Source organism: Echeneis naucrates, chromosome 7 (assembly GCF_900963305.1).
Source record: "Echeneis naucrates chromosome 7, fEcheNa1.1, whole genome shotgun sequence".
In the NCBI taxonomy this organism is placed as follows: Eukaryota; Metazoa; Chordata; class Actinopteri; order Carangiformes; family Echeneidae; genus Echeneis; species Echeneis naucrates.
The window spans coordinates 9135038-9162072 of NC_042517.1; the positions used below are offsets into that span (position 1 = coordinate 9135038).

At 39.8% G+C, this 27035-nt stretch overlaps 1 protein-coding gene across 1 annotated transcript; it reads left to right on the plus strand.

The window, feature by feature from the left end:
* LOC115046865 (piezo-type mechanosensitive ion channel component 2) lies at nt 1-26675 on the plus strand. Its single transcript, XM_029507502.1, is given in 54 exon segments — nt 1-64; nt 939-1034; nt 3147-3248; nt 3348-3393; nt 3711-3870; nt 3999-4212; nt 4327-4540; nt 4812-4977; nt 5531-5629; nt 5791-5832; nt 5964-6096; nt 6241-6395; nt 7254-7520; nt 8359-8467; nt 8707-8828; nt 9202-9261; nt 10002-10150; nt 10316-10480; nt 11352-11461; nt 11678-11853; nt 11974-12150; nt 12262-12426; nt 12712-12912; nt 13019-13223; nt 13656-13757; nt 13851-14016; nt 14718-14961; nt 15105-15201; nt 15776-15935; nt 16364-16453; nt 16531-16607; nt 16875-16940; nt 17087-17199; nt 17369-17489; nt 17890-17967; nt 18145-18311; nt 18579-18772; nt 18992-19153; nt 19613-19918; nt 20055-20313; nt 20412-20600; nt 20781-20988; nt 21091-21217; nt 21479-21626; nt 21709-21923; nt 22429-22587; nt 22806-22953; nt 23291-23479; nt 23704-23796; nt 24219-24388; nt 24927-25097; nt 25135-25234; nt 25470-25711; nt 26420-26675. Coding segments are annotated over 54 exon segments (8214 nt in total).
* Nucleotides 26676-27035: the final 360 nt, after the last annotated feature.

Genomic DNA, 27035 nt, shown 5'->3' on the forward strand with positions numbered 1-27035 from the left:
ATGGCGGGCGACCTCATGGTTGGGATGATCTATAACTTATTGCTACCTTTGCTCCTGGTGGCTGGTGAGTTAATGTCTGATTATTCTACAAATAGAGGCTGGGGTCTAAAGGGTGTGATGTAGACCATTTATACTCTTACTACTTATTGGTCTTCCTCTACTCCCTGTATATATCAATTATAACAATATAAATCTAATTATCACATATGTTATCTTTTCTGTCTTCAGTGGAAGGAGGCATTGAAGCTGATGTATCAGTATATTGGAGTTACTGTTGTAAAGTTAACACGTGTGTGCTTACTGTTGCAGATAGCTGATTCAGTCCCATAGATAATTTGGCTTCGTATGAGGTGCATATCCTCAGCTTTACGAGCTGCTTGGTCTTGTTTGATGCAGTGTTTTTTAAGAAGCAGTGTCCTCGGCCTCAGGTAGACCACGCCAACCGACGGGTATCAACAGTATTTCTGTATCAACAATGGTTAAATGGTGAAATGTACCATTTTGCTGTGACTTAAACAATATCAGAGGTTTATGCTTGTTTCCTTGTGCTACTTTTTGATATAAAATTCTCAAGTTGCTGATTTACAATTAATTTCCATCTGGCGAATTTCTTACTTGAGTGATGAAAATCATGAGACAAATAATTTCCGACTTTTGTATCTGTTTCAGGTTGGTATGATGTGATGTTGTACTGGATTGATAAATACAATCCCTTTATGACTCAATAAGATTTAATCCAGTCAACCAGTTCTCATGTAATCTTAAATTCTAGTTACCATTTTAAATATTGAAGTTGGGAAAATAGGCAGAATTTCTGAAGATTTTGCTTGATTGATTTTTAAGACATTACAGAAAGAAGCTGTTATGAACTCTTTTATGAGCAGAGTGAATTGAAAGCACTGCCATAAACACATGATGTATGTATGTTCTTTCCTCAGTTTCTTTGTTCCGCTACAATGGTCTGTCAGTGGTGTATTTCCTGTTCCTGCTTGCTTTACCACTGCTGCCTAACCCCAGCCTGATCAACATAAAAGGTGAGAAGGAGTCCAAAGACCAATGGCGCCATATTTATTGTTTTGCACAAATCTTTTGACCCAGTTTGACCAAAAGTGTATGAAGATTAGAAGAATGGCATGTCCGCAATTTAATTCCTGGCTCTTTTGAATGAGATAAATCCACCTTATAAAACATGATTCTCAAAAAGAAACACAGAAAAAAACACAAATTTCCCTAATTTTTAAGATAATATAGACTAAAGCAAAACATTTCATAAGGTGAAACATATTTTAAGCATTTCTAGTGACATTTTATATTCAGATCATCAACTTTGCGTCTTCTTAATTGTTGATTGCCCCAGAAAAGAAATTTTAATGCATAAATTCAACTAAGTGGTGAAGAAATTGTGCAAAAGCAACAGTAAAATCATACAAATACTTATTAAATGGGACATCACATGAAATCAAAAAAAGTCTGTGTGTGTGTGCACGCCTGCTGCTTGCGTATTTGGCCTCTCTGCACTGATTACTGCATTCAGATGAATTAAGGTATCTGGACCCCTCCCTCAAAGTACTTTGTAAAGGGGATGTGGTTGGGATGGTCAAATCAATTATACATAGCCTGGTAATTACAGTGAGGAATTAAAAGATGCAGTGTCAGCATTTTTGGCAGGACTTTTTCTCCCTTTCCTTCCCATCTCCATCTAAAAACTGTTTGCTTTAAAAGCCAGTTACCTTCATCCCCCTAATATGGCCTAAGTGGTCAATTGTGTGTGCATGTGTTTGCTTCATGGGTTTTTGTGTGTCCATCTATACTTGTGTGTGAACAATACTTGAGTGTCTCTGTAGGTGATTATGTAACTCCTTTATTGGGAACCAGAGAGGTTTAAGTGAAACAAAGCTTTTAGTAAAAAATCCTGATCATCAATAGCACATTTGCTGTCTCAGCTAATGTGGAGCTACATCAGCTATAAATGCTTCGCTATCTCTGTTCTTAGTTTTACTCTGTTAACTCTATACTGACATTACAAGTGCATTATTTTGAAAGCAATCAAACTCATTACATTTTCATCATCTAATTTAAGTCTCGAATAAAATTTTAGTCATGGATGGCACAGAAAAAAAATGTTTGGCTCGAGTCAAAAAGACACTGAATAGATATTAATTCATCTGGATATGTGCAGAGTTTACGGTTGAGCGTTAATCAGTAGTTATTTGGAAGGCAATTTAAACTACCTTTTAAAATATCTTAGAGCAAACAACATTTATCAACTATGTAGTTGGAAGTCATTGTAACAACAAGTGTAGGAGGCCAAAACAAAACTCAAGGCTCAGTGAAATGTAGCTATTAAGATAATTTTATTTATGCATACTGTGCATGTGTAATATGAAGAATGACCTTATGTGTGGGAAATTGTTTATTACAAAACACGACTGAGATTATTTGATATGATATTTGACTCTGAAATACATTGTTGGTAAATTGCATTCACACAATGTCAGGTTAGATATGTTAACCATAAGGCTGTCTAATATCTCCCTCTAATCTACATTGAGTCATTTTTGTCGGTTGGTTTAGTCAGAAAGGTGACTGTGAAACCTGCAAGTCGGTGGGTGTAAATATTAACAGCAGAAACAGCTAGTCTCTATGTAAGACCTTGGTTATGTTGAGCAACATGTTTTAATTTATCAAAAATTTTGCAAGATGACAACACAGAAGTCTCAAATAACTGGTGCATTTGGCTCCCGTGGTCTCTATTCTCTTAAAAAATGTTTTTAGGACAAGTTGGGGTTTCATTTCTCACTGTGCCTGCATGTGTGTGTTTTTGTGCTTACCATTACATCTCTTATGGTGGTGGTGTTTCTCGAAGAATAGATGAACACAGAGCAGTATGTCTGGTTCATCAAAGCTTTAAAGTACTCTATGTGGGAAACAAAATATAATTAATTAATTATATTATAATTCATATAATTAATTCTTAAAACAGTCCTACTACTCTGCTCCAGTTCAGAGGGAAAATGAGCTGAGGTGGTGACGGTTAAGACTATTCCTTTGACTGCTTACTGGAACTAAATAAGCCATACGCTTTGTTCTGAATGTACTCATGGCATAATGTCATTTATTTACTTTCATTTTTGGTTTCTATTTAGGTAAAACAGGGCGGTTTCTGCGACTGATCATCTACACTGGTGTGATGATGCTGAGCCTGCAGTGCTTCATGCAGATCGCCTTCGCTTACATCCCACCACATGGTAAAAACCTAAAAGTGATTCAGAATAAGGGAGTGTTAGGCAAAAATAAATTTCATCAATCCTTTGAGCAGACTTAAAGGACCATGTATCTTTTAACAGTTAGTGGCCACTGGGAAGATGTCCTCTACCACGTGGGCATTGTAAGGTAAGGGTGCACATTTGAGCTACTTATTTTTAAGTAAAATTATTATGAATTTTTATATCCATAAACTCTTAATCTCATGTACTTTACTTAAACTTGACAAACAGCAATTCAGGTCCGTGAACTTCATTTGGGGTTGGACCTTGAGATTGAGCTCTGCCACAAATAGCATCATTTGCATAATGCTTCCAAAATAAAAAGGCAACCAATTGTTTATTGATGATGAAGTGTCCACCCCTGACAAGCCTAACACATGGATTTTCATAGCTCTGGTATGTTTAGATAAGATTAAATCTGACTTAATACTCGTGTTTTTCCAGATTCAGCTCGGTGGATGCTGGGAACGTAGTGCGTCTCCTGGCCCCTGACGTGGGCCTCATATTTTCTTCCTTTTTTATACTGAGGTTTTGCAAAAAACGATTGCGACAGGTAGCTCAAGTTAGTCTCCATGAAAACGGAATACCCCCATCTGACCCTGAGGTAACCAGAGAAACACTCAGCGACTGAGATATTATGATCCTATGTCAAGAATGATTGAAACCAAATCAATTTTATTTGTGTCTGAGAATCATACAGGCAGATCACTGATTATTCCCCTGGTCTGACAGGATGTAGGAACCTCGGAAACTGAGTCTGAGGAAGAAAGTGACACAGAGAGCTCATCATCTGATAGTTCAGACGAGACTACGCAGACAGTTCAGACGGGTCCGCCCCAATTTGTCCAGAAGCTGATAGTGTTTGCAGCTGGAGTGAGGCTGCTGCTGTCAACGATCATGAACACGGCAGGAAAAGTGGTGGTGACCATGCTGCTGGGGCTGGCAGGTACACCACACAGATGTACAATACGTTTATAATCCATATTAATATACTTTGTCTATTTCACATTGTTTCTTTCTCTTGCTTTGTTACACTGTGTGTGTGTTTGTGTGTACTCAGGCATCGTGCTGCCCTCCCTCACCTCAGGTGTGTATTTTGGGGCATTTCTTGGGTTGGTATGGTGTTGGGTGTTCAACCGCTCCATCAGCCTGCTCCTCTTCAGCTCCCTGTGTGTGATGATGGCCATCTTCAGTGGAGGACACCTGCTTGCTCTGTACCTCTACCAGCTGCCCTTGTCCCAGCAGCTGGTACCACCAGAGGACGTCTATCCCAGGTACACAAGCAAGTAACAAATAGTATTAAACTAACATGGTGAACTGATGTGGTGTTTTTATCATTATTAAGTCATACATGCACCTTTCATTAAAATATTTCGTGCAACCTTACCAAAACTGAAAAAAGGCTTTAATTGCCTCAAATGCAATTATTGCCATTATTGTCCTTTATTTTTCATTTTTTCACTGCCAACCAATTCATATTTGTCCTCGTCCCTCTCTCTCCTCTGATTTCATCCCTTCCATCTTTCGTCCGTCCCATCGACTCAGGCTTTTCGGTATGACAGGTGTTATCAGAACCAACGCTTCAGACCGGCACAGGCTGGGTCTGCATCCACACGTCACCTGGCCTGACTTCATCAACCCTTTAGTTCTACTGCTGCTCTACTACACGTTGGTGGCTCTGCTGCATAAATGGGTCCACATCACAGAGGAGGTTTGTGTGTATTCTCAGCTATGCTCAGTGGCTGAAGAGAGTAGGTTTGAGTGAGGAGGTGGGCAACAGAATTCTGGAGGCATTGTAGTTTTTGTAGGGCTTTAGAAGTGGATTTGGAAGTACCGCTGCAGTTGTCCAGAAAGTGACAAAGTGTGAATCAGAGTTTCGGCAACTGAAAAGGGGAGAAACGGGCAGTATTGTGGAGGTGGAAGTAAGCAGATGTGGGGTTCAAATGACAGTAATGGACAGGTGGACAGATTTTGTGAGGGATTTGCAGCCGATGAAGATCAGTTCATTTTTAGAAAGGTTTTTTTTTTTTTTTTTTGCATCCAGAGTTTAATTAATCAAAATAGCATTTATTGCTATTCTGTGATGACTGCTACTTAAATTAAACCTAACGTAGCTGCAACGTGTGCTAGTACTGTGCAACCACAAGACAGGACAGAGGCTGTTTGCCATAATGTCCTGACTAAAGCTGACATTGTCTCATGAGTTTTTCCAATGTATTCAAATGATATTAACTTATATGACACTTCATCACTGTGCTTTTCAGGATACTGTTGATGATAAGGAATCTGAGTTTCCTAAAGAGAGTCCAGATACTTCTGTGAACTTCTCCAGAGTCCTCTACATATCAGGAGATAAGCAGGAGGTAACCGACACACACGGACGTTTCTGTTAATCATACTGCTGGATGCTTTTTCTTTTCGTCGCTCTTAGTTCATCCCTTAGATGATAATGGTATCATCTTTATTTCACTTCTAGTCTACACATGTCACCATTTCAGTTTATAATCAACCCTTTTTTTTTCAGCTTCTGAGCAGCACAGATGAAGAAAGCTACCTCCCTGATGAGGTAGGCTATTTTATTTCTTTATTTTGGGACATATGAAAAAACTTTGGGTGTAATTTGGACTACTTTTTTTGAACAAAGTATATGGACAAATCAGACTTACATTTACAGTATGATGCGCTGTCTTCCTTCAGCCAATGATCTTGGTGACGGGCAATTCCTGGCAAGATGTTCATAAAGACGATCTGGAATCTCTCCTGGGAGGGGCAGATTACACAAACTCTTACCCTCCACCGCAATATGAAGGCAAGAACTCACTGTCACATGGTAATCACACAGAAATCTCGAAATACATGAACTTAATAACTTACTAAATTACTAATTACTAAACAAAGCGTGAGTGGTCCAATTCTGTTTGACCTGTTTACTTAAACATTTCATTACACCCTTACCTTCATCTCTCACTTGCAGTTGAGCCAGAAGGTGAGGAGGAAACAGATGAGAAGAGTGAGGAAGACCCACAGAGTCAAACACTGACCTCCCCTCCCTCCGGTCCCAATGGTCTGGTCATCTTTGGGCAGCTGGTGCAAAAACACAGCTACGTCAGTGCCCTCATCATCATGATGGTAATGTACATGTCTTGACGTTGGTTATCGAGGCTAAGCGTTCGTATGTAGTCTTGGAGGAATTAAAACACCACCCAGGAGAGCAGGAAATAGCTGAAACAGAATATTTGTTCCAGTTTTAGGTCATACGCCATCATACATAAGTGGATAAGGATGGTTAGGATTTTAACTATAACAGAGTAGAGATACAAGTTACAAAATAATTTATTATTTTTTTCAAATAAATTAAAAAGCTGAAAACTACCTAAGTAAAGCAACATACAGAACCACTTAACCTACAGTCTATTCATTTTAATAACAATGTGAATTATTTATAGTAAACTGATTAAAATCACTTTATCCTTTAGCCTCCTGAGAAACACTTCAAAAGATATTAAAATTTTTATGCTTACAATAAATAAAAGAGATGATGATGATGATGTAGATGATGTAGACCTCCTCTTCATGCAATGTGAACGGATGTAACTTTGTTATGACTCGTTATGACTTGGCCCTTGATGAATACTTTTGATTTGATTTGATTTGATTTGATCGAGATGTCACTTAAACTATTAATCAGTTATAATAATAGTTGTGGATGAATTTCCTCTGATTAATAAATAACAGGTAAGCGTTTAGATACAACATTAGCTAACTGCACTAACTGAGGAAATGTAAAAGATTGTAATTGTTATTTTAGACATCTTTTTTGAATATATCTGAATAATTGAACTAGACATATTTCTTAAATAAGGGTCAAATTTGTGTTAGGTTCAGTTTTCAGACTCATTTAGTCACACCAGTCACATTGCTTGATAAGTCTTCAGACCAAGAAAACCAAAAATGCTCCACGCTGATCTGGACCCAAAATGTCTTCAGGTCTGGAGTATAACTTACAACAGCTGGCTGACCTTTGCCCTGCTGGTCTGGTCCTGTATCATCTGGATGATGCGGGATCGGAGGAGGTATGCCATGATGTCGGCCCCCTTCCTGGCAGCGTACGGGACCGTCCTGCTGGCTCTGGGCTTCCTGAGCGGGCTGCGCCTAAGCCGGGCTGAGCTGTACCCAGGCCTGCCCCCGGCTGTGGTGCTGGACTTCGACCTGGGCAGCTACCACCCAGCACCCTGCATCCACCTGGGAGCAAAGGTCAGACCTTCATTTCTTTCTTTCTTTCTTTCTTTTTCTTCTTCTTCTTCTTCTTCTTCTTCTTCTTCTTCTTCTTCTTCTTCTTCTTCTTCTTCTTCTTCTTCTTCTTCTTCTTCTTCTTCTTCTTCTTATTATTATTATTATTATTATTATTATTATTATTATTATTATTATTATTATGAAAACAGAGAGTATCTTGACTTAAATTCAAAAAGTCTGATGGGTGAAGCATTAGTGAGAGAGACTGTCTGTGTGTGTTGGTGTGATTTGAACAGATTAGACTGCAGGTCCCATGGCAGTGTACTGTAAAACTGTGACATACAGTTTTGCTAATTTTCACATTTAACAGCAGGAAACGCACACGTGGAATTACGAAAATGAATGCTGTTTAAAGTTCACTTCAGTGTATGAAAAACAGCTGTGCTTTTCCTGTTATGACAAATAGCTTTGGTCACCACATCCTCAACGACTGACGGCGCTCTTGGAAAGTAACCTGTGCTGAACAAACCCTCAGACAGTACAGTCTTCCTAGGATCATCATTCCAAGGAAGACAGGAAAATTGGTTTTCTGAATCGTTAAAGCTGACTGGAAATTTTCTGAATTAGACCAGCTGTTAACAAAGCTCTCAGTGTCACAACTATCAATTTAATTTACCCTGATCTTTATCTACACCCACAGACCAGTGTCTGACAACTACGGAGCATCTTAATCATTGTTTATTCACCAGATTGTCTTAGAGCTGTCCCACAAACATTATTCAGAACTTGACCGTGTTTCATATTGCAGATTATGGGATAGTGCTGGTTTTGTGCTTATAATAGACTGTGTGTGCTGCAGGTTTTCTACTGCTTCAGCTTCTGGTTGATGTTTCGTCAGCAATTGAAGGAAAGACAGGAGGAGCAGAGCTTAAAAGAAGAATCTCTTGATGAAGTCAAAGTCGTGACATGTACATTTTTTTTTGTTGTTTTTCAAAAATTTGCCTTCTGTTTTAGAGGCTAACTTTTATTTTTGAGTAATGGATCTTCCAATGCCCTCATGAAAACCATCCTGACTTGTGTCCAGGCTGTACACGTATAACTGACAGTTTGATGAAAGGATAAAATGCCTCATTAATCCCCATTTGTTCTCGTCTCTTTTTGTCCTTTTTCCTTCTGTTTTATAATCCCTTTCCACGTTTCTTGTCAGTGGAAGAAAATCAAACAACACCTCTTGTAGCGATGCTCATCGCAGGACTAAAAGGGATACTTGTGAAATACTGGATACTCTTCTGTTGCTCCATGTTCTTTGTGGTCAGCTTTTCTGGAAAGGTATCTATAGAAAAGCTGAAAAAATAAGTATGGGAGAAGTTCCATTTATGGCCCATTTTTGTAATCCAACATTCATCTTTGAGATAAAATTTAGCAGGAAACCCAAATAGCAGTTGGATTGATATGAAGTCAGTGAATGACATTAATACAAATAACATTATATCGACATAATTATTACACTAAGATGTTCCGGGCTAGATAGTTAGGTGTTTTAAAATGTTTGGCATTATACGGTACAGTTTACAGCATATGCATGTTTTTGGTTCCTTAAATAACAAATTTTAAAAAAGGAAATCATCAAAGAGTAATATCTGCATGCATAACCAGCAATTATCAAAATGAAACTAATCTTTTCTCCATGTCTTTTGTTCAGGTGGTTGTCTACAAGATCCTCTATATTGTCCTGTTCCTCTTCTGTGTTGTTCTCTTTCAGGTAAGTCATTTTCTCCAACACAATTTTGCAACTTTAACTCCTACATTATCGTCATTCAATCATTTAGCTGCTGTTTGTGCATAAAAAGGTTCAGAATTGTTTAGCTTTTATATAAACTCTGGGAACGAGCGCACAAACACACCGCTTGAGGTTTCACTAATGCAATTTTGCAGTTAAAAGTATTGATTATGACTCATAAACACACACGCAGCCATCTTTTTTTGGGGGTTTTTCCTGGTTTTCCTCCCCAGCTTATGTTTCTGCTGACCTTATAGAACCACGGCAGGCACTTACAGGAAGGCCTAATGGTTGTGGAGGTGATGAAAAACACAGCAGCATCATTTGTCAGTTTGGACAACATCTGTGGCACCCTGCTGTTTAAAATGAGCAGCATGCCATTAGAGGAATAAAGATAAAGTGTTATTTATGATATTTTCTTCTCACAGACGCAAAACATTTTGGGGAAACAATGTATTTGTTTCCTCATTTTCTCATCAACTTCAGTTTATACTTCCAGCACATTCATTTCAAATACAATGTGGACAAAAAAGAAATAACTCTGATGACTACATGAGGCATAAACAAGTTTTATCAAGTTATACAGAGTTTTAAAGAGTCGGTACATTCAGTTATTAATGACAAAATACAAAAATAATACATTTATTTGAATCATTAATGATGTTAAGATCTGCAGAGTGAGAAAAAAGTAACTATGTTCCATCTGTTCATGTTCTCTTCAGATCCGATATGATATTTGGCGTTGGGTCCTGAAGACGTTCTGGGCAGTGGTGGTCGGTTACTCAATGGTGGTATTGATTGCCATTTATATGTACCAGTTCAAAAGTGTGTCTGGGCTGTTCACAGAGATCATGGGCATGTCGGAGGAGGGGTGAGTTAGTGTATCTGCACATGTTGGCTTAAGTTTGTGAAATGGAGTTCTATTTTTTTGTGTGTGTGGGGCTGATACAAAAGGGACGGTGTGACTTCATCAGAACTTTATAGCAGACTTTTATTTATTATTTTTATTATGCTATGTCTCCATTTGTTCCTGTAGACTTCGTGACCTGGGTTTGGAGCAGTACAACACAGTGGAGCTGTTTGCACGTATTCTGCTTCCAGCTGTATTTCTATTAGCTTGTATCCTCCAGCTGCATTACTTCAACTCAGACTTCCTGACTCTCACTGACCTCGAAAACGTGCCTGTCAGACAGGCCTCCAGGTGAGATGGAAAAAAGAACCATTAAATGATACAGACACCTGACATAAATGGCATATCTATCAAGTAAACAAAATAACTTTTTCATGAATTCGATACTAATGCGCTGCAATAAAGTGTTCTGAGCAACATAAAATCAGTTACATCGGGTCACTGTGTAGGCACTAAGACAGTAAGTAAATAAATTCATTATAATGCCTCTTTCAGATAAACCATGGCCAGTAATGTGAGACATGAAATTGAACCTTTCCAGTTGTAACTGTACATCATTTATGAATTCTGGCTGACTGATGAACACACTGTATATCTGCGTTTGTCTCGTTTGTTTATCTCTCCATCCAGAGAGGAAGAGCTCAGGACGTCAGTCAATATGTTGTCTGAAATGTAAGAGATGTACTTTTTCCACAGATGTTTTGTTGCACTCAGACATTTGGACACCTTGTAAACACAATTAACATTTAACTGTATCTTACATAGTGAAATGATTCCTGTTAATCCTAAATGGCGAACACTGAGTGGTGTTATTTTTAACAACCTTTCCTCCATTTAATTCTCAGCATTAAAGAAAACATTGAAAAGTTGCAGCAGCGGTAAGACTTTTATTCTTGATTCTCTTTTTCCAAGCTAATGGTTCACATTTTTCTAGATATTGTCATACTTGAAATATTATTCAAACATTAGGAGAACAGTTCATTTTTGGGAAATTCTGTGTCAACAGGAGCGCACAAGTCAATTCTCTGTTACACTCTGTGTGTGGCTGTCAAATTGTAAAACTACTCCTGAACCTGATGCCTATTCAGCCTCTGTATATTTCTGTGCTTGAGGTGTTTCCAATTACTGTGTAAGATGTAAAACATTTGATTTTGCGATACAGGCTTGTGAAGGAGCAGATGGGAAACAAGAAAAGTCAGGAGACTCTGGACAGTGTCGGGCTGCAAACCTCCCTGGATAAAGGAGAGGGGCAAGAGGACACAACAGAAGAAGGTAACTACAGCTCAGGGCCCCAAATAGCTCCTCAGTCCCAATTTGTTTTTGTTGGGTCAGTAAGAGATGGGACATTATGTGGTGATGGGCTGTCCGACAACATGAATATGTTGTGTAGTGCTACTGCAGAGATGTGATGTTCAAATTGTATTTGATGCTTGAATTTTTTTTTCTCTCTTGTTTACTTAAGGAATGTATTTTCTCTTTTCCTCCCAGGAAGTGTCAGCAGCAGCCAAGAGAACAAATGGAATGTGATTGTGGACCGTGCAAGCCTGTTGTTTTTTCAAACTGTGTCGGGAATCTTCAGGCTCCAGGAGTTGTGCTGGAGACTGCTGGAGCTCCACAACCTTAAGATTGTTTCCACTGGCATCATTTGGGTGTCACTGCAGGAGGTAGGATGTTTGATCTGTTTGTGTATTTTTCACTCTAACATATTCAAGTGTAGAACTCTGTGTTTGTTCTGGAATCGTAAATAAAAAATAAGGAACAGGTTTTGGTTTCTATTTTCACAGGTTTCTCTGATGAACTTTGTCTTCCTGGTTTTGTGGGTGTTTGCACTTCCGTTCCCACGGTTACGGTCTTTGGCATCCAGCATCTCTGCAGTGTGGGCCTGCGTCATGGTAGTGTGCAAGATGTTTTACCAACTCAAAGTCATCAGACCCCTCGATTACTCCTCCAACTGCACTGCAGTGAGTGTGCATAACTTTGTGTTTGACACATAATAACTTTGAACTCAACAAAATAATAAATAAAAAAATGACTCGCCTTCCCCGCTAACATGTTTGCTTTTTGTATCTCAGGGATTGGTCCCTTCTAACAGCTCAAGCCTAGATGATGGCGTAGAACTGAAGATGAATATGGTGGAGCTGCTCAAGAGGTCTCTGCTCTACATTGAGCCCGTAGATCCCGTCTACTGGTGTGGAGCGCTGCGCAAGTGTGAGGGCAGGATCCTTCCCTGTCTCAGGGTACAGTGACGCAGCTGTGGAATATCTTTGATGTTTCTTCTAAACCCCAACCATCGCAAAAAACTTTTGTATTCACAGTACACTGAAACAGGTTTAAACTCCTCGATCCAGTTACTTAATTGTAACTGCAGTTGCAAATATCTTTTATAACAAGGGATAGTATATCATTATATAGAATAGTATAACATGACTCAACACAACACAGCACAACACAACACAACCGTGTCCAAAGGTGATAGACCTTTGGATTAGTTCTCAGCTCAGTTTTCCTTTTCCTTGTTGCAGAACCATCTGATGGTATTGGGGCTGCTGGTGTTTGAAGCTATCGTCCATCGCCACCAGCTCTACTTCCGTCTCCACAACGACTTGAAGATCCCGCCCTTCAGCATCATCTTCCAGGGCATCACACGGCAGCACCTGGATCATGGTGTACTGCCCTGCATCAAGTATTTCATCAACTACTTTTTCTACAAGTTTGGGCTCGAGGTACGTTTTAAGAGTGTGTTTGTGTGTACATCTGTTTATATGCATAGGAACTGTAATCCTAAGCTTACCAGACATTGGCTTCTTTCTCACATGTGCTTCCCCTCAGATCAGTTTAATCGTAGCAGTCAATGTCATTGGTCAGAGGATGGATTTCTACGCCTTGTTCCATTCATGTGCCTTAATGGCTGTCATTTTGAGGCGACGTAGGAAGGCCATCGGGGAGGTGTGGCCTAAATACTGCTGCTTTACAGCAGGGCTCATGGTGCTGCAGTACATGCTCTGCATCGGCATCCCACCAGCTCTTTGTGTTGGTATGGAATTTTTTTTTTTTTTTTCTATCGCGCAAACAGAAATAGAAATCAGGTAGGCAGAGACTATAGGCAATGTAGTGACAAAACAGTCCAAAAACGTTACACAGAAGATGTTAAATTCAACAACATAAAAACCATTTAAAGACGATTGATTCCCGTTCCCATCATTACCATGAGCAATTTTTACTGATTAATAATAAAGCTTGAGAAAAATCAGGAAAAGCCAGTCATTGTTTCTCAAACAGCATGGTAATGTTTTTAAATTCATTTATTTTCTGTTAAATAGCACACATTGAACAAAGTGGAACCAGTGAGTTTCTGGTGATTTGGAATTAATACATTTCTTTGTTGAGTATAGAGTACACAACAGCATACTGGATATTAGTGTCATTCTTTGCTGTTCTAGTCTACTCTGTTTTATGTACTTGTCAGATTATCCCTGGAGAACTGCAGTTCAACCTTTGACCTCTAATCTAATCAAGTGGCTTTACCTGCCGGACTTCGCCATGAGACCAAATCCTTTGTTTATTTTCTGTGAGTGTACCTTTTCGTCTCCTTTGCGTCTCCCCCCTTCTTCTGTTTCTTTTCAATCTGTGTTTCATGTCAGATTTCTCTCCCTCTCTGCAGACGACCACCTCCTGTTGCTGTGCTCATCTCTGCAGTGGCAGGTATTTGAGGAGGAGAACCGCGCAGCGGTGCGACTGCTGGCTGGAGACAACGTTGAGATCAGCCGCAGTCTGGATCCCTGTTCTTTCAACCAGTTCATACCTGTCAATAACTTCCTTCACTGCAGGTCAGAAATACTAACACCACTTCTAGGCTCTTTTTTTCCCCCTTCCACCTTTTCTTGAAAAATATTTTTTGAATTCAGAGTTTCATCTTTGCCGTTTTTCCATTAATGGGTCGTTGGATTAGATCATTAATTTGCGTCTGATGTCAGACTCATGAAAGCTGTTCTGGTAAACTGAAATTGCTAAATAAGCACTCATGGACATCTCCTATTTCCATGACAGATCATTGGCTTTATTTATGGGTTTTATTGCACTTTATGCTACTGATTTGCCACCGTGCTGCTGAAACTAAACTCATCCAACGTCATCGTTTTCCTCAGGATATTTGGTATCAGTCATAGGCTGCGTTCATTTATTAAACAAATTGCTTTTCGTTTATAATTTAATACTACTATTCTATGCCACCATGCTATTTTACAAAAAACTTATGTGTAACAGACAATACATTTTCTTTATGTACAATATGTATGTATGTATAAAATATGTACAATACAGGTGTCTTATGCAGTGCCTGACTCAAAAAAAAAATAAATAAATAGAAATTATCTCCTTGTTCTTCTTATTTTGTAAATACAGAGAAGTATGGAAGCTGTAAATCTTTCTATTCTTTTACAATACCAAATGACAAGAATATTAAGAAATGGCTTTTATTCTTTTTTTCTGCTACCCTTTATGTCTCTGGATGATTCTGTCTTATTTCCAGGTGTTACCTCGACATGGTGAAGGTCTTTGTCTTCAGCTACTTCTTCTGGCTGGTGCTCTGCCTCATATTCATCACTGGCACTACTCGCATCAACATCTTCTGTCTGGGTTACCTGGTGGCCTGTTTCTACTTCATGTTGTTTGGAGGCAGCGTGCTGATGCAGCCTGTCAGATACATCCTGCGTCTGTGGGACTGGCTCATCGGATACACCTGCTTTGTGATCGCCATGAAGAACCTTCTGTCTGTGAGTTCACTGGCAGTAAAGAAGTCCATTCATTATATACAAAAAGAGTGGAGCAGTATATTATTGTGTGACTTTTTTTTTTATCACGCTCTACACTGTTGATAATAGCCTCTGTTTTCCTTCACTATGCTTTTTGTGATCAGCTTGGTTCTTGTGCCTACCTGGATAGCCTCTTAAAGAATGGATGTTGGTTAATTCAGGCCTTCAGCATGTTCTGCACCATCAAAGGCTACGATGTCCGTAAGTGTCTGTAACAAGAAACAGTGCATGATCAAAGTGTCTTTTATATTGCATGCTATTAATTATTGCTCTGGTACATCAAATGTTCTATATCTATACTTAACTGTCACTGTTTTTGTTGTAAAAAAATGTTGGCTATACATAGAATATATTTTTGATTTTGATTTAAATTTTTTTTCTTGATATCTGGAGCAAAAAATTGGATTACTGAAAATGATTTCATTTACAGTATAATTTGGTTTCAAAGAAAAAAATATACAATACAAAGACTGAATGAAAGTGAGAGTAAAGATCTAAATAAATAAAAATAAATACAACATACACATACATAGAACTTACAATTCTTTAAACAAACAATACACATCACATTTAAAATAAAGATGAAAACAAAAAAACTTATGCTCTATCAAAACAAAAATCTACTTTCACATTTCATTTCTTTTTAATTGAACAAAAGATAGAACTCACTTAGGTCAAAAAAAGCCGCACCACAGTGATTACTGTTATTCAAGCAGTGTTCATATGAAACATATTTCTATTATCCTTTGTGTGTGTGTGTGTTTTGGGGTTTCAGCTCCTCCTGACGATGAGTGTGAGCTACCAGAGGGGGAAGCTGGCATTGTATGGGATGCAATCTGTTTCACTGTCCTCCTAGCACAGAGGAGGGTTTTCCTCAGCTACTACTTCCTCTACGTGGTGTCTGACCTCAAGTCTTCTAAGATATTGGCCTCCAGGTCTGCACTTATCAACCTCTTCCCGTTTCAAATAGGCTCAGGGCATTCAAATGACAGTGAGTGGTGGATTTAAACTCAAATCCAAAGAAACAAATATATCTGGGTACAGTTTATGAAAGAGCCCCAAAGAGACATGGGAGGTAAAGGAGTCCAGTCTTCTATCAATGAAGCAACACTTATAATAGTTTTGTAGAGTTTTGCGGTTCACAGATGACTGATGGCTGAAAGAAATGCATAATATGGTTTGGATTGTTAAAAAGAAATTCAATTTATACCCAAGTACATTTTTACATCTTTTGTGGTTGTTATTGGAAATAATTCACTGTACCCCTTTTTCCCTATTATCGAATCAATTTACCTAAAGTGAATCAATATCCTAAAGCGAAGTGAAACCATGTTCGGTTCCTATACCTCCCTCTGTCTCCAAGGGGTGCTGAGCTGTTTGAGGCCAAGGTGAAGAAACTGGTTGCAGCCAGACTGGAGATGGAGAAGGAATCTGTGGAGGCTCTGAAGAAACAGTAAGATACACAGAGCGAATACACATTCAGTATATTTGTGGAACTAGTTCACTTATTTTTCCGCCCTCTTGCTGTAGAATGGAAAAGATCCAATCTAAACAAAAGAGTCGGCCTGCACCAGGACCTCCTGCTGGTCAGGAGCAGGTTGCACTGGGTAAGTCAAGCTGTTGTCTGTTTCCAATCTTATAACCTGGATCATGATTAAGTCTGAAGTGCCTCCTGTCAAACTCAAATTCTACTTGTTATCCAGCCATTTTATATTACAACTCCAATCTGGAAATTTTGATGGTGTGTAATTCATATTTACAGATGATGAGTTTTTTATAACATGCACAATTACTTTTTGCTAACAAGGGTGGTTCAATTCATATTTTGGGAAGGAAAAAAACAACACAATAACAGTATGAACTGTGTTTCTCAGATAATGATGAGAAGGCAAAGAATGATGCAGGAAAGTGGTGGAAGCCTTGGGTGTCCAAGCCCGGAGGTGAGTGGCAACACCACACAAACAAAACGCTGCTCAGTGCACTCAAAGAAAGCATCGCAAAGACAAATAATGAAGACTGGCTGCTGCACTTTCAAGTAACACTTTGCACAGTGAAGTAGTTTTGACTACACCGCTCTGTTTAACAGTGGAAAACAACTGTGGCTACCACCTGTTCGAGAGTGACAGCGAGGAGGAGGAAGAAGAGGTTGCAGAGAAGAAAGAGGAGGAGCAACCACCGAAAAAGAAAACTGCTTTCCAGGCAAGAGCCAGAAAAACTGCAGAGGCAAAAGCAAATTGGGGAGGAGAGGGATTCATTAAATGCTTTCCATACACTGAATACAATGGGTTTCTTGAAAATAACACAACAGGATATCACAATATTGTAACACCATCAGTCAAGATGCGTGTCTGTGTCTGTGATATCCCAGCTAGCCTACGAGGCCTGGGTCACCAGCTCCAAGACGGCTCTGAAGGACCTGAAGAAGGAGAAGAAGAAAATGAAGAAAGAAGAAAGTAAAAAAGCAAAGAGAGAAGAGCAGATACAGCAAGGTGAGAGTGATGTTTAATCCCCTTCTGCTGTCAGTCAGACTTTGAACGAGAATTTCAAAGTGGTTTTTGTGAAACTCAGCTTGTTTCAAGTAATTATAAATCCTCACAGGCACCCGTACATCCACCACTTGGGTGCAGTATGGGTCACAACCCAGCCGTGGTTAAATGGAAGAATGGATACGTTTACAGCTACACTTTAGTTTGCAATTAAGATGACACAAAGAGCAAAGCCTTAAGATAATTAAAATACCAAACTCTTACTTATTCTTTGAATATGAACATGAATATCCTTTAAAAGTGAACATTATGGCACCAGAGAATAGACCAAGTAACCAAAGCAAAGTTCCTGAATAGACACATCAACTGAAAAACATATTTAACAATAAAATCTTCTCCTCAGGCATTGATAGAATGGACTCAAGTGACGATGAAACAGAGGAAAGCACAAGGGCGGAGGAGGAGGGAGAGGAGGAAAAAGGTAAACACATCAATCACTCCATTACACTCACAACAAACCACTGGATCTACCACCTGTTCCCGGCTGACTTTCTGATGACTATTACAGAAAATACCAACAAACTGTATATCAGGAGCAGACAAAAATCCGTCCCTATACTGAACTTTACTCCCATACATGCATCTCCTCCCTGAACAGAAAACATCCTGCAGCGCGTCATCAGCACCCTGAAGTTCACCTGGGTGTTCTTTCAGTGGCTTCTCGACGACATGACGGAGGGCCTGAACGCGTTCTGTAAAGACAATCTGGACATTTCCAAAGTGCTGCGCTTTGAGCGAGCGTTACTCAACCAGCAGCAAAAGAAGGTGAGGCAAAATGATGGAATTTATATTTTACACGTTGAATATGGACACAAATTAATCAAGCCTTTTTATGTGATTGCAGCTATTTTAGTGACAAATTTCCTATGGAAATCTGGAATCTGGCCATGCTACTTTACTCCTGCCTTTAAATTTAGACTCTATATTTCAGGGTTACTAGATTCTTCAAATCTAATATATCTGTGAAGTCCTACCTGCTAATCATATACATATAATACATTTATGTACTTCTGTCTTGTCCTTGCTTCTCAGGGCAAAGAGGTCAGTCAGGACAGCATCAAGCATTTTTATGAGAACTGGCTGTCCCGTCAGAACACATTTTCATCGCAGGACGACTTAGATGGCTTGCCTCCTCCCTCAGCACCCTCTGCCCCTTCCTCACACCATGCTTATTCTAAGCTGAAGAACCAAGCATCCAAAGTGTCCTGGGGCAGCAGCATTTCCAGGTAAGTTACTGGCTGCTGAGTTCGTCACATATAGACCTCTCCAATGTCGTCTTTTTTGTTTTTTCATCTACTTCATTTCTTCCCCTGTGGCCATACATGTATGGAAAATAAGTGTGTAGTTACTGGAACAGTTGGGCACAGTCGAGTCACAGTCTACAGTGCCTGAGACCACACCCCGTGTATTCTTATCTGCTCTCACTTTCTCCTGCTCACCTTCAGCTGCATGACAGATGAGACCTTGCTGGGCTCCCGACAGCCAACCCAGGAAGAGCTGGACGAGCCTCCTGCTGTGCCGCCTGCTGCTGATCAGCTGAGACGGAGGCTAATGAAGACAACCAACATCGACCTGACTTCCTTCGACACTGATGAACTTTCACCAAGGTGAACAAGATATCTTTGGTTATGGATGGAAAACAGAAAAGGTTCATACTATATTTGCAAAAGACCCCTGGAGATGAAAATAACAGCAGTCGGGTCACATCAATAGATACACCTCTAATGTCTCATGCAATGAAACAGCACAGCCATATATTCCACCCTAACTTTATGTTTATTACTGAGGTAACAGCTTGCAGGGATATCGAACTGGACTGCTTTATATTGAAAGATGCTCCTGCTATTTTGTCCTACACATCCATAAACATCACGGAGGAAGACAAGACTCACAACAATTTTTGATAGGAAATACATCTAAACCTTAATTTATTTGCTTTGGCTTTGGCTATTCTTTTTAAAGATGTTTGCGGCTTTTGCACAACACATCACTCCCTTTCTCTGTTTTCTACAAATGTCCTCTTTCCTTGAAAGTAATTATCCCTGTTTCTATCTTTGTCTCAAAAGTTGTGAAGATGATGCCCCTCTAAAAGAAGACCACAAGCAGGAAGAGGACGACGAGAATGACACAGAACAAGAAGAACAGACACAAGATGAGGAAGCGGCGCAAGAGCAGGAGGAACAGGAAGAAAAGGATTGTGAGGTAGAGAGAGAGGAGCCAGATGGGGAGCTACAGCAGCGAGAGGATGATGAATGCACCTCACTGGGTGTCAGGGAGAGTGATGGAGAGAAAAGTCCTGATCTCGTGCAATCTCCCAGGCCTCTGAGTCAGGAAACAAGGAACCTCACTGCCAGTGAACTGCTGCTTAACAAGTCAGTAGATAGAATACATGTATTACTTCAACACAAGATGAGAGATTAGGGTTTTAGATACAAACTGCTAATATCCATATATTTCTTTTTCTTTCCCACTCTGTCCATTCTCTTCCTTCTTCCCTCTCTCCTGCAGTATGTTTGAAAATGATGAGATCTCAGAGTCTGATATGTTTTTTGTGACGTTGCCAAGGCCACTGAAGCTGCTGTTTGCACTCTACAACACTATGGTGTCCAAGTCGGAGATGCTCTGCTATTTTGTCATCATCCTCAACCACATTGTGTCGGCTTCACTCCTCTCCCTCATCCTGCCGATACTCATCTTCCTCTGGGCCATGCTGTCTGTGCCCAGGCCCACCAAACGCTTCTGGATGACCGCTATAATCTACACAGAGGTTGTAAAGAGATTGCTTGGTCTGTTACAGTTTCTTTTCAAAATGCTCAAATGAAAAATTATCTGATAGTCTAATCAGTTCTGCTCTGTTTCTTTCAGCTGACTGTTGTGGTGAAGTATTTTTTCCAGTTTGGCTTTTTCCCCTGGACTACCTCTGCCTACCGAGGCATCAATGCTGAGCGGCCCTTTGCCCTGCCCAACATTATTGGGGTGGAGAAGAAAAATGGCTACGTCCTATTTGACCTCATTCAGCTTCTTGCTCTGTTTTTCCATCGGTCTATTCTCAAGGTAATGATGAAGAATGTTCTATTATCTGCTCATTCGAAGCTAGCCGTCTCCTGTTGTCTTCCTTGTAAAGCACCAGGAGCACTGTTGCCGTGCAGTTAGCAGCTGGTGCTGATTAGTAGCTGGTTAGAAACCAGTCTGCATGAAAATGCATAAATTTCCTTTGTGCCTGTGACTGTACAGTGCCACGGGCTGTGGGACAATAAGGAGGTCGAGATGCCTGATTTCTTCAAGAAGATGAAGAAAAAAGTGGACAAGAAGAAGATGACGAGCGGAGACAAGACATGCAATAGTGGGAAAGCTGCGCGCCGATTGAAGTTCCTCCCTCTCCATGCCTCCACCACTTCCATTTTCTGTAGACGAAAGAATGACACCTCTGCAGAATCTCACGGTGGTGAATATTCAGAAGAATTCAGGTGTTCTTAAGCAAGTCTAACTGTATATTTTGGATGAGTCTAGGCTGACATTTCTCCGTTTAATTTCTTTACCGGAGAGGTGAAGCCCAGGAAGAGAAGCAAGAAGAGACGGGAACGAAACAAAGTTCCACTGACCAGGAAACAGCGGATCAGACAGCAGATCAAAGAGAGGATGCTACAGGCCAAAGCTACCATTATAGAAGTGTACGCTCTTCTCTTGTCTTTTGATGGGATTCAGACATTATGTCTGAAATTAACTGCAGATTGTTGTTAGGTCTGTTTTCTTTTCATCCCTCCCTTCACATCCATCTGATCTGATGAATAGTAATCTCCGTTGTTTTTGCTCCGAACAACAACGAGTGTTTAGCTTGTGAAAGTTTTGGGGAAAGAAAAGTTTTTACTGCCTGTACAAACCTTTTGCTGCTCATGTGTAACTCTCATGTACATTCTGTTGTTTTCTTTCAGCGCACTTCACATCTATTTACCCATACGGCAGTTTTTCTATGACATTATTCACCCTGACTACAGCCCTGTGTGCGATGTCTACGCCCTCATGTTTCTCATTGATGTTGTCAACTTCATCGTCACCATATATGGATACTGGGCTTTTGGGGTTAGAGTTAACGTAGAACACATCTTAATGTGAATATTGAAGTTAACACTGTAATACTGAAATGAATTTTGTCTCTGTTTAGAAATACTCAGCTGCGGCAGACATTGCAGAGTCCCTCTCGGAGGACCAGGTTCCAGAGGCCTTCCTGGTCATGCTGCTCATGCAGTTTGGTACCATGATAGTGGACCGGGCCCTCTACCTGAAGAAATCGCTTTTGGGGAAGTGTGTTTTTCAGGTGGTGCTGGTGTTTGGCATACACTTCTGGATGTTCTTCATTCTCCCTGGTGTAACTGAGAGGTCAGAATTTATCTGACTTTTATCCCATGAATTTATTTATTCATTTATTATTTTTCTACACTCAGCTGTTGAATTTTGTGACATTGAGCCATTATTTACATGTTTGTAAAGTTACCACAAAAAATTAAAAAAACTATTTTAAATACTAAATATGAAAGCAGTGATAATCTATTCAGTTTCAGAAAAGTGAATAAGTCTTTGGATCTGGTACTTCCTGAAATACATGGAACTCTTTCTCCCTAATTCCACCCCTTCGTTCATATATTTGTACTCTTTCAATACCCAGACATTATCTATACTGCTTATCTGTCAGGGTTATGGGGGCTGCTGCAGCTGGCCCCAGCTCACATACAGCGAGGCCGAGGTGTCTCAGGGCCGATACACAAGGCCATACAGAGATGTACACAACCTTTCAAACAACCAGACAAACAAACAACCATTCACGCTAATGTGCACTTAAAACAATTCACGTTATTGCATTTGTTTATTCATTTTTGTTTTACAGGAGGTTCAACAGGAACCCAGTCGCTCAGCTCTGGTACTTTGTGAAGTGTATCTACTTTGGCCTGTCAGCCTACCAGATCAAATGTGGCTACCCAAACCGCATCCTGGGCAACTTCCTCACCAAAAATTTCAATTACCTCAATCTGTTCCTCTTCCAAGGGTATGAAACTGGTGGCATTCCTTAATGAATACACATATCTTTAACATGCATGCAGGGATTTTAACTTGTAATTTTAAAGACCCATTCATTTCACTCTAAATATGATGATAGTGTGTTTCTCATTTCATTTCATTCTTAGATTGATTAATGGTCTATTTTACAAAAACCTAACAAACCTCACAGAGATGCTGTAATTGCTTTATTCTTTCCACTTCCAGGTTTCGCATGGTGCCCTTCCTGACAGAGTTGAGGGCAGTGATGGATTGGGTTTGGACTGACACAACTCTGTCTCTGTCCAGCTGGATTTGTGTTGAAGACATCTATGCTAATATATTTATCCTCAAATGCTGGAGGGAATCTGAGAAAGTAAGTGACCTCATGCAGTGCACATGTGGTACTGCACCACCCCCCTCATCGTGAAAGTATTTTACTGAAAAATGAAAAAATAGCATTTCAATACGGATGATCTGAACATTTGTATCTTCAGTGTATAATAAAATTAAATTGTAATTAAATTAAAATACATATTTCTATACTCATCCATATTTTGCCTAACAATTGTGACCACTATAGAACTGTTAATCAGGTAATAATTCTAATCATAAATTAAAAGAAGCAGTTTGAAAGCATCGCTCAAAATCAAACCAAACTAAACTGTCAAGAGAATTTCTCACACTATTTCTGAATTATTATTTTCTCTCAGAAATATCCGCACCATCCAGGTCAGAAGAAAAAGAAAGTTGTCAAATATGGGATGGGAGGATTCATAATCTTTGCTCTCATCAGCATCATCTGGTTCCCACTCCTCTTCATGTCATTGGTCCAGTCAGCAGCCGGGGTGACCAATCGCCCCGTGGAGGTCTCCATCCAGCTCAGCATCGCAGGATACGAGGTCAGGATGTATATGAGCACATTTCACTGTGTGATAACTTTCAACTTTTGGTCTTTGTGCACTCATGCTAGCCACTGACGCTAGCTGGCAGATAATATTCAAGACAGGGCAACACTGTCATCCCACAACCTAATACAGCTATCACAGAAGCCTCTCAGGTTTGAGTCGCTGTCCATCTCTAAAGTACGTTTTTGTCTCCAATGTGTCTGTGTGCCGTTTCACAGCCTCTGTTCACAATGACCGCCCAGGAGCAGAACTTGGTTCCTTACACAGAAACTGGGTTCAACCGACTCACCAAAGTCTATGCTACTCATCCGGTAAGATGCATTTCATTTTACTGTGAACACCAAACCCAAATACAGCCCAAATACAAAACCACACAAAACTTAAGACAACGGTACTTCCTTCCACTTACTGTATATCCTAGCTGTAGTTTGTCCTAATCATAACAAATGGTCATGGGTGGAACGATTTAATAATGTCTGACTATAGATTATATTGAAGGTAAATTAAAAGTAGCTAGTTTGTGTTTTTTGAAAATAGGATCCTATGGAACTGTACTGTATTATCCTACATTTAGATTAGCACATTTTATGGTATTTATTTAAAATTAATATCTGTTGTGAGCTTTATTGCTGTAGATTGTGGCTGAATGTGAATTTATTGATTAAAAGCAATTTATTTGATAGAACTGTGTAAATCTAACTCCTCCCTCTGTCCCTCTCTCCGTCCCTCACAGTCTGCCATGCAGTTCATAATGAATTACTTTCCAGAGGACATTGTGGTTGCCAAGATCAAGAGTGATGCCAGTCTGCTGTGGGGCATCAGCCCGGCGAGTCGAGAAGCCATGATACAGGAGCTCAGCAAGTCCTCTCACATATACATTACCTTACGCTGGACGCTGCTCAGGTCAGTGTGTGTGTGTGTGTTTCATAGTCCAATCCGAGCTTGTGGTTTTCACAGGTGTTTATGTGTAAATCCATGTGAACAGCAGTAAGTAGAAGGTGGAAGAGTCAAGTAACTTAAAAATCTAGAAATTTCTTTTATTATTATTTAAATTTTCTTTGTTCCTGTTCTACTTGTTATATTTTGGTCTGTTGATGCTTTGTCAGTTTGCATGTCACAAGTACATTTTCTCGGCAGTTAGTGTGTGAATAGTAGAAGAGTATGAGCAGTTTCACATGGAGTCCATATGTATTAATATGGGCATCGCTGTATTAAATGTGTTCCTATTTATATGATCATTATGACATTTCAATGATTGTGTTATTTCTAAATCTAAATGAGGTGACTTCCACTGAAATGTACACCTTCTTTTGACCTTCCCTTATTCTTAATGAAGCTGCTCAGTAACTACAAGTTACTGCTGAAGCTCGTTGGGCTGTATTTTGTGCAGATTTAAAATGCTTTGAATAAACTTTGATTAACTCTCCTGCCTCCTCCTCAGGAATGCATCCATATCAATGAACGTAGAGAGCGTGGGTGAACACACTGTTAAGTACGAGGACAGCGCTCTGAGGGAAGGGATCGTTCACATGCTCAAAGGCAACAGCAGCAAACCTGTGTGAGTCTCAGTCAACATACACAATCAGTAAAAAATGTTTACATTTATTCACGTGTATATTCTCCAGTTTGTTTTGAGCCTCAAAAGTGAGAAACAATGTTCCTGTGTTCTGTAGGATCATTAACTCTCTGCTGCCTAAGTTCATCAGGGGGCCCAAAGGACCAGAGTCCAAAATAGCAACCAGGATGCAAGTAGGTTAGTTACAGTTAATCTTATATTCATTTCTCTGCATTCTATTTGGTAAATTTTAGCTGCATTACTAATATCCAAAGTGGGTGTAGTCATACATTTGTTCGTAGTTCATGCTGCCTTTTTGTTTAGGATTTCATTGTAACAGTGGATGTAACAGTGACGTCTACTCTAAAAATAATAAGATGACCAATGTGATTGGTCCTGTATATGTCACTGCATATTAATGTAACCAAGGTTTTTCCTCCCCCACATGACTCGCACCGCCCAGACTTGCAGGCGCTGGCTCTCTTCAGGCCCATGTCAATCAAACTTCAACAGATCAGCAGGACGTCAGAGGATGATGCGGACCAGTGGTGGGTGGTGGAGGAGTGCCACCCGGTCCTCACCTCCTCTAAGCACAAGTGTCAAAACATAGAGATCGTGGTGTTCAGTGATAAAGTCAGCCCAGCCAGTCTGGGCTTTCTGGCTGGACACGGGTAGGTTAAAAAAGCATCTTTGATCAGCACTGCCAGGAAAATTCAATCGAGGCTTTACTTAACTTGCCCTCTTTTCAGGTTAAAAAAAAAAAAAAAACCTTTCATATGCAAAGAGTAAAAGTCTTTTTTTCTCTTTTCCACTGCTGCATTGAGGTCTAAATATAGTCTCTGCTGTTGCTCAATACATAAATATTAGATATGAAATGCTCAACTGAAGCATCGTTTTTCCGGATAAATTCTGACAGCTGATAATTATAATCCATAATCCATCCTTATTTTTCTTCATCAGCATCCCCCATCTACATGAAGTCGCTACATTTTCTCACCTTGGCAGAAATGAACATGATCACTGTCAGATCTGTGGACTATCCGTAGTTTAGCGGTTACATTAGCTGTGGAAAGAAACACGTTGTAAATTTCTCAGATGCAAATGATTCTGAGCATTTCAATCAAAATGTTAGTAAGTATATTGTAGTGGATCTGCTGTACAGCTGACAAAACTTCTTTTAAAATCGTAGCAGAACCACAGCATCCTTTTTGCTGTATAGTATAGAAAGCATTCTGAAGACCTAACAGTTTGAGATTATGGGAGAACATCACATCTTCTCAGATCAATGAATCAATCAATATTGTTGAATTTCCATTGTTTTGTTGTGTGCTCACAGTTTTGTCTCATATAGCCTTGAACTTGTCCGCTCTGCTCCTCAGCATTGTTGGTCTGTACATGTCAGTGGTGCTGGTCATCGGAAAGTTTGTCAGGGAGTTCTTCAACGGGATCTCCAGGTCCATCATGTTTGAGGAGCTGCCATGCGTCGATCGGGTCCTGAAGCTCTGCACGGATATTTTTGTGGTCCGAGAGACAGGAGAGATGGAGTTGGAAGAGACGCTGTTCGAGAAACTTATCTTCCTCTACCGATCACCAGAGACAATGATCAAGATGACCAGGGAGAAGAAGGACAGCTAGGATTCAACATGATGTCATGAATAAGTACAGGATGTTAAAGGTGCATTGCCACATTCCATCACTCTTGGAGTCCAAGAGCAAATTTGACTAATTTCAACACAATGTAGTTTAAACCTGATTTGAGGCAAAGGATTAACTTGTTAAAATGATGAAATTGCAATCAAGAACAAGCAAGATTCAAATTCATTTTTAACTCCACTCTAATCCTTCACCTCTGATCAGCATGGACAGGACAGCAGGAAAACAATAATTAATGACTCATCCAGTCTGCAGATGTAGTTTTCACTTATCTGAAATTTATCTTTGTTCATTTCTTGACACTTGAGGTCTGCGCTCTGCCAAAAAATAAATAAATAAAAT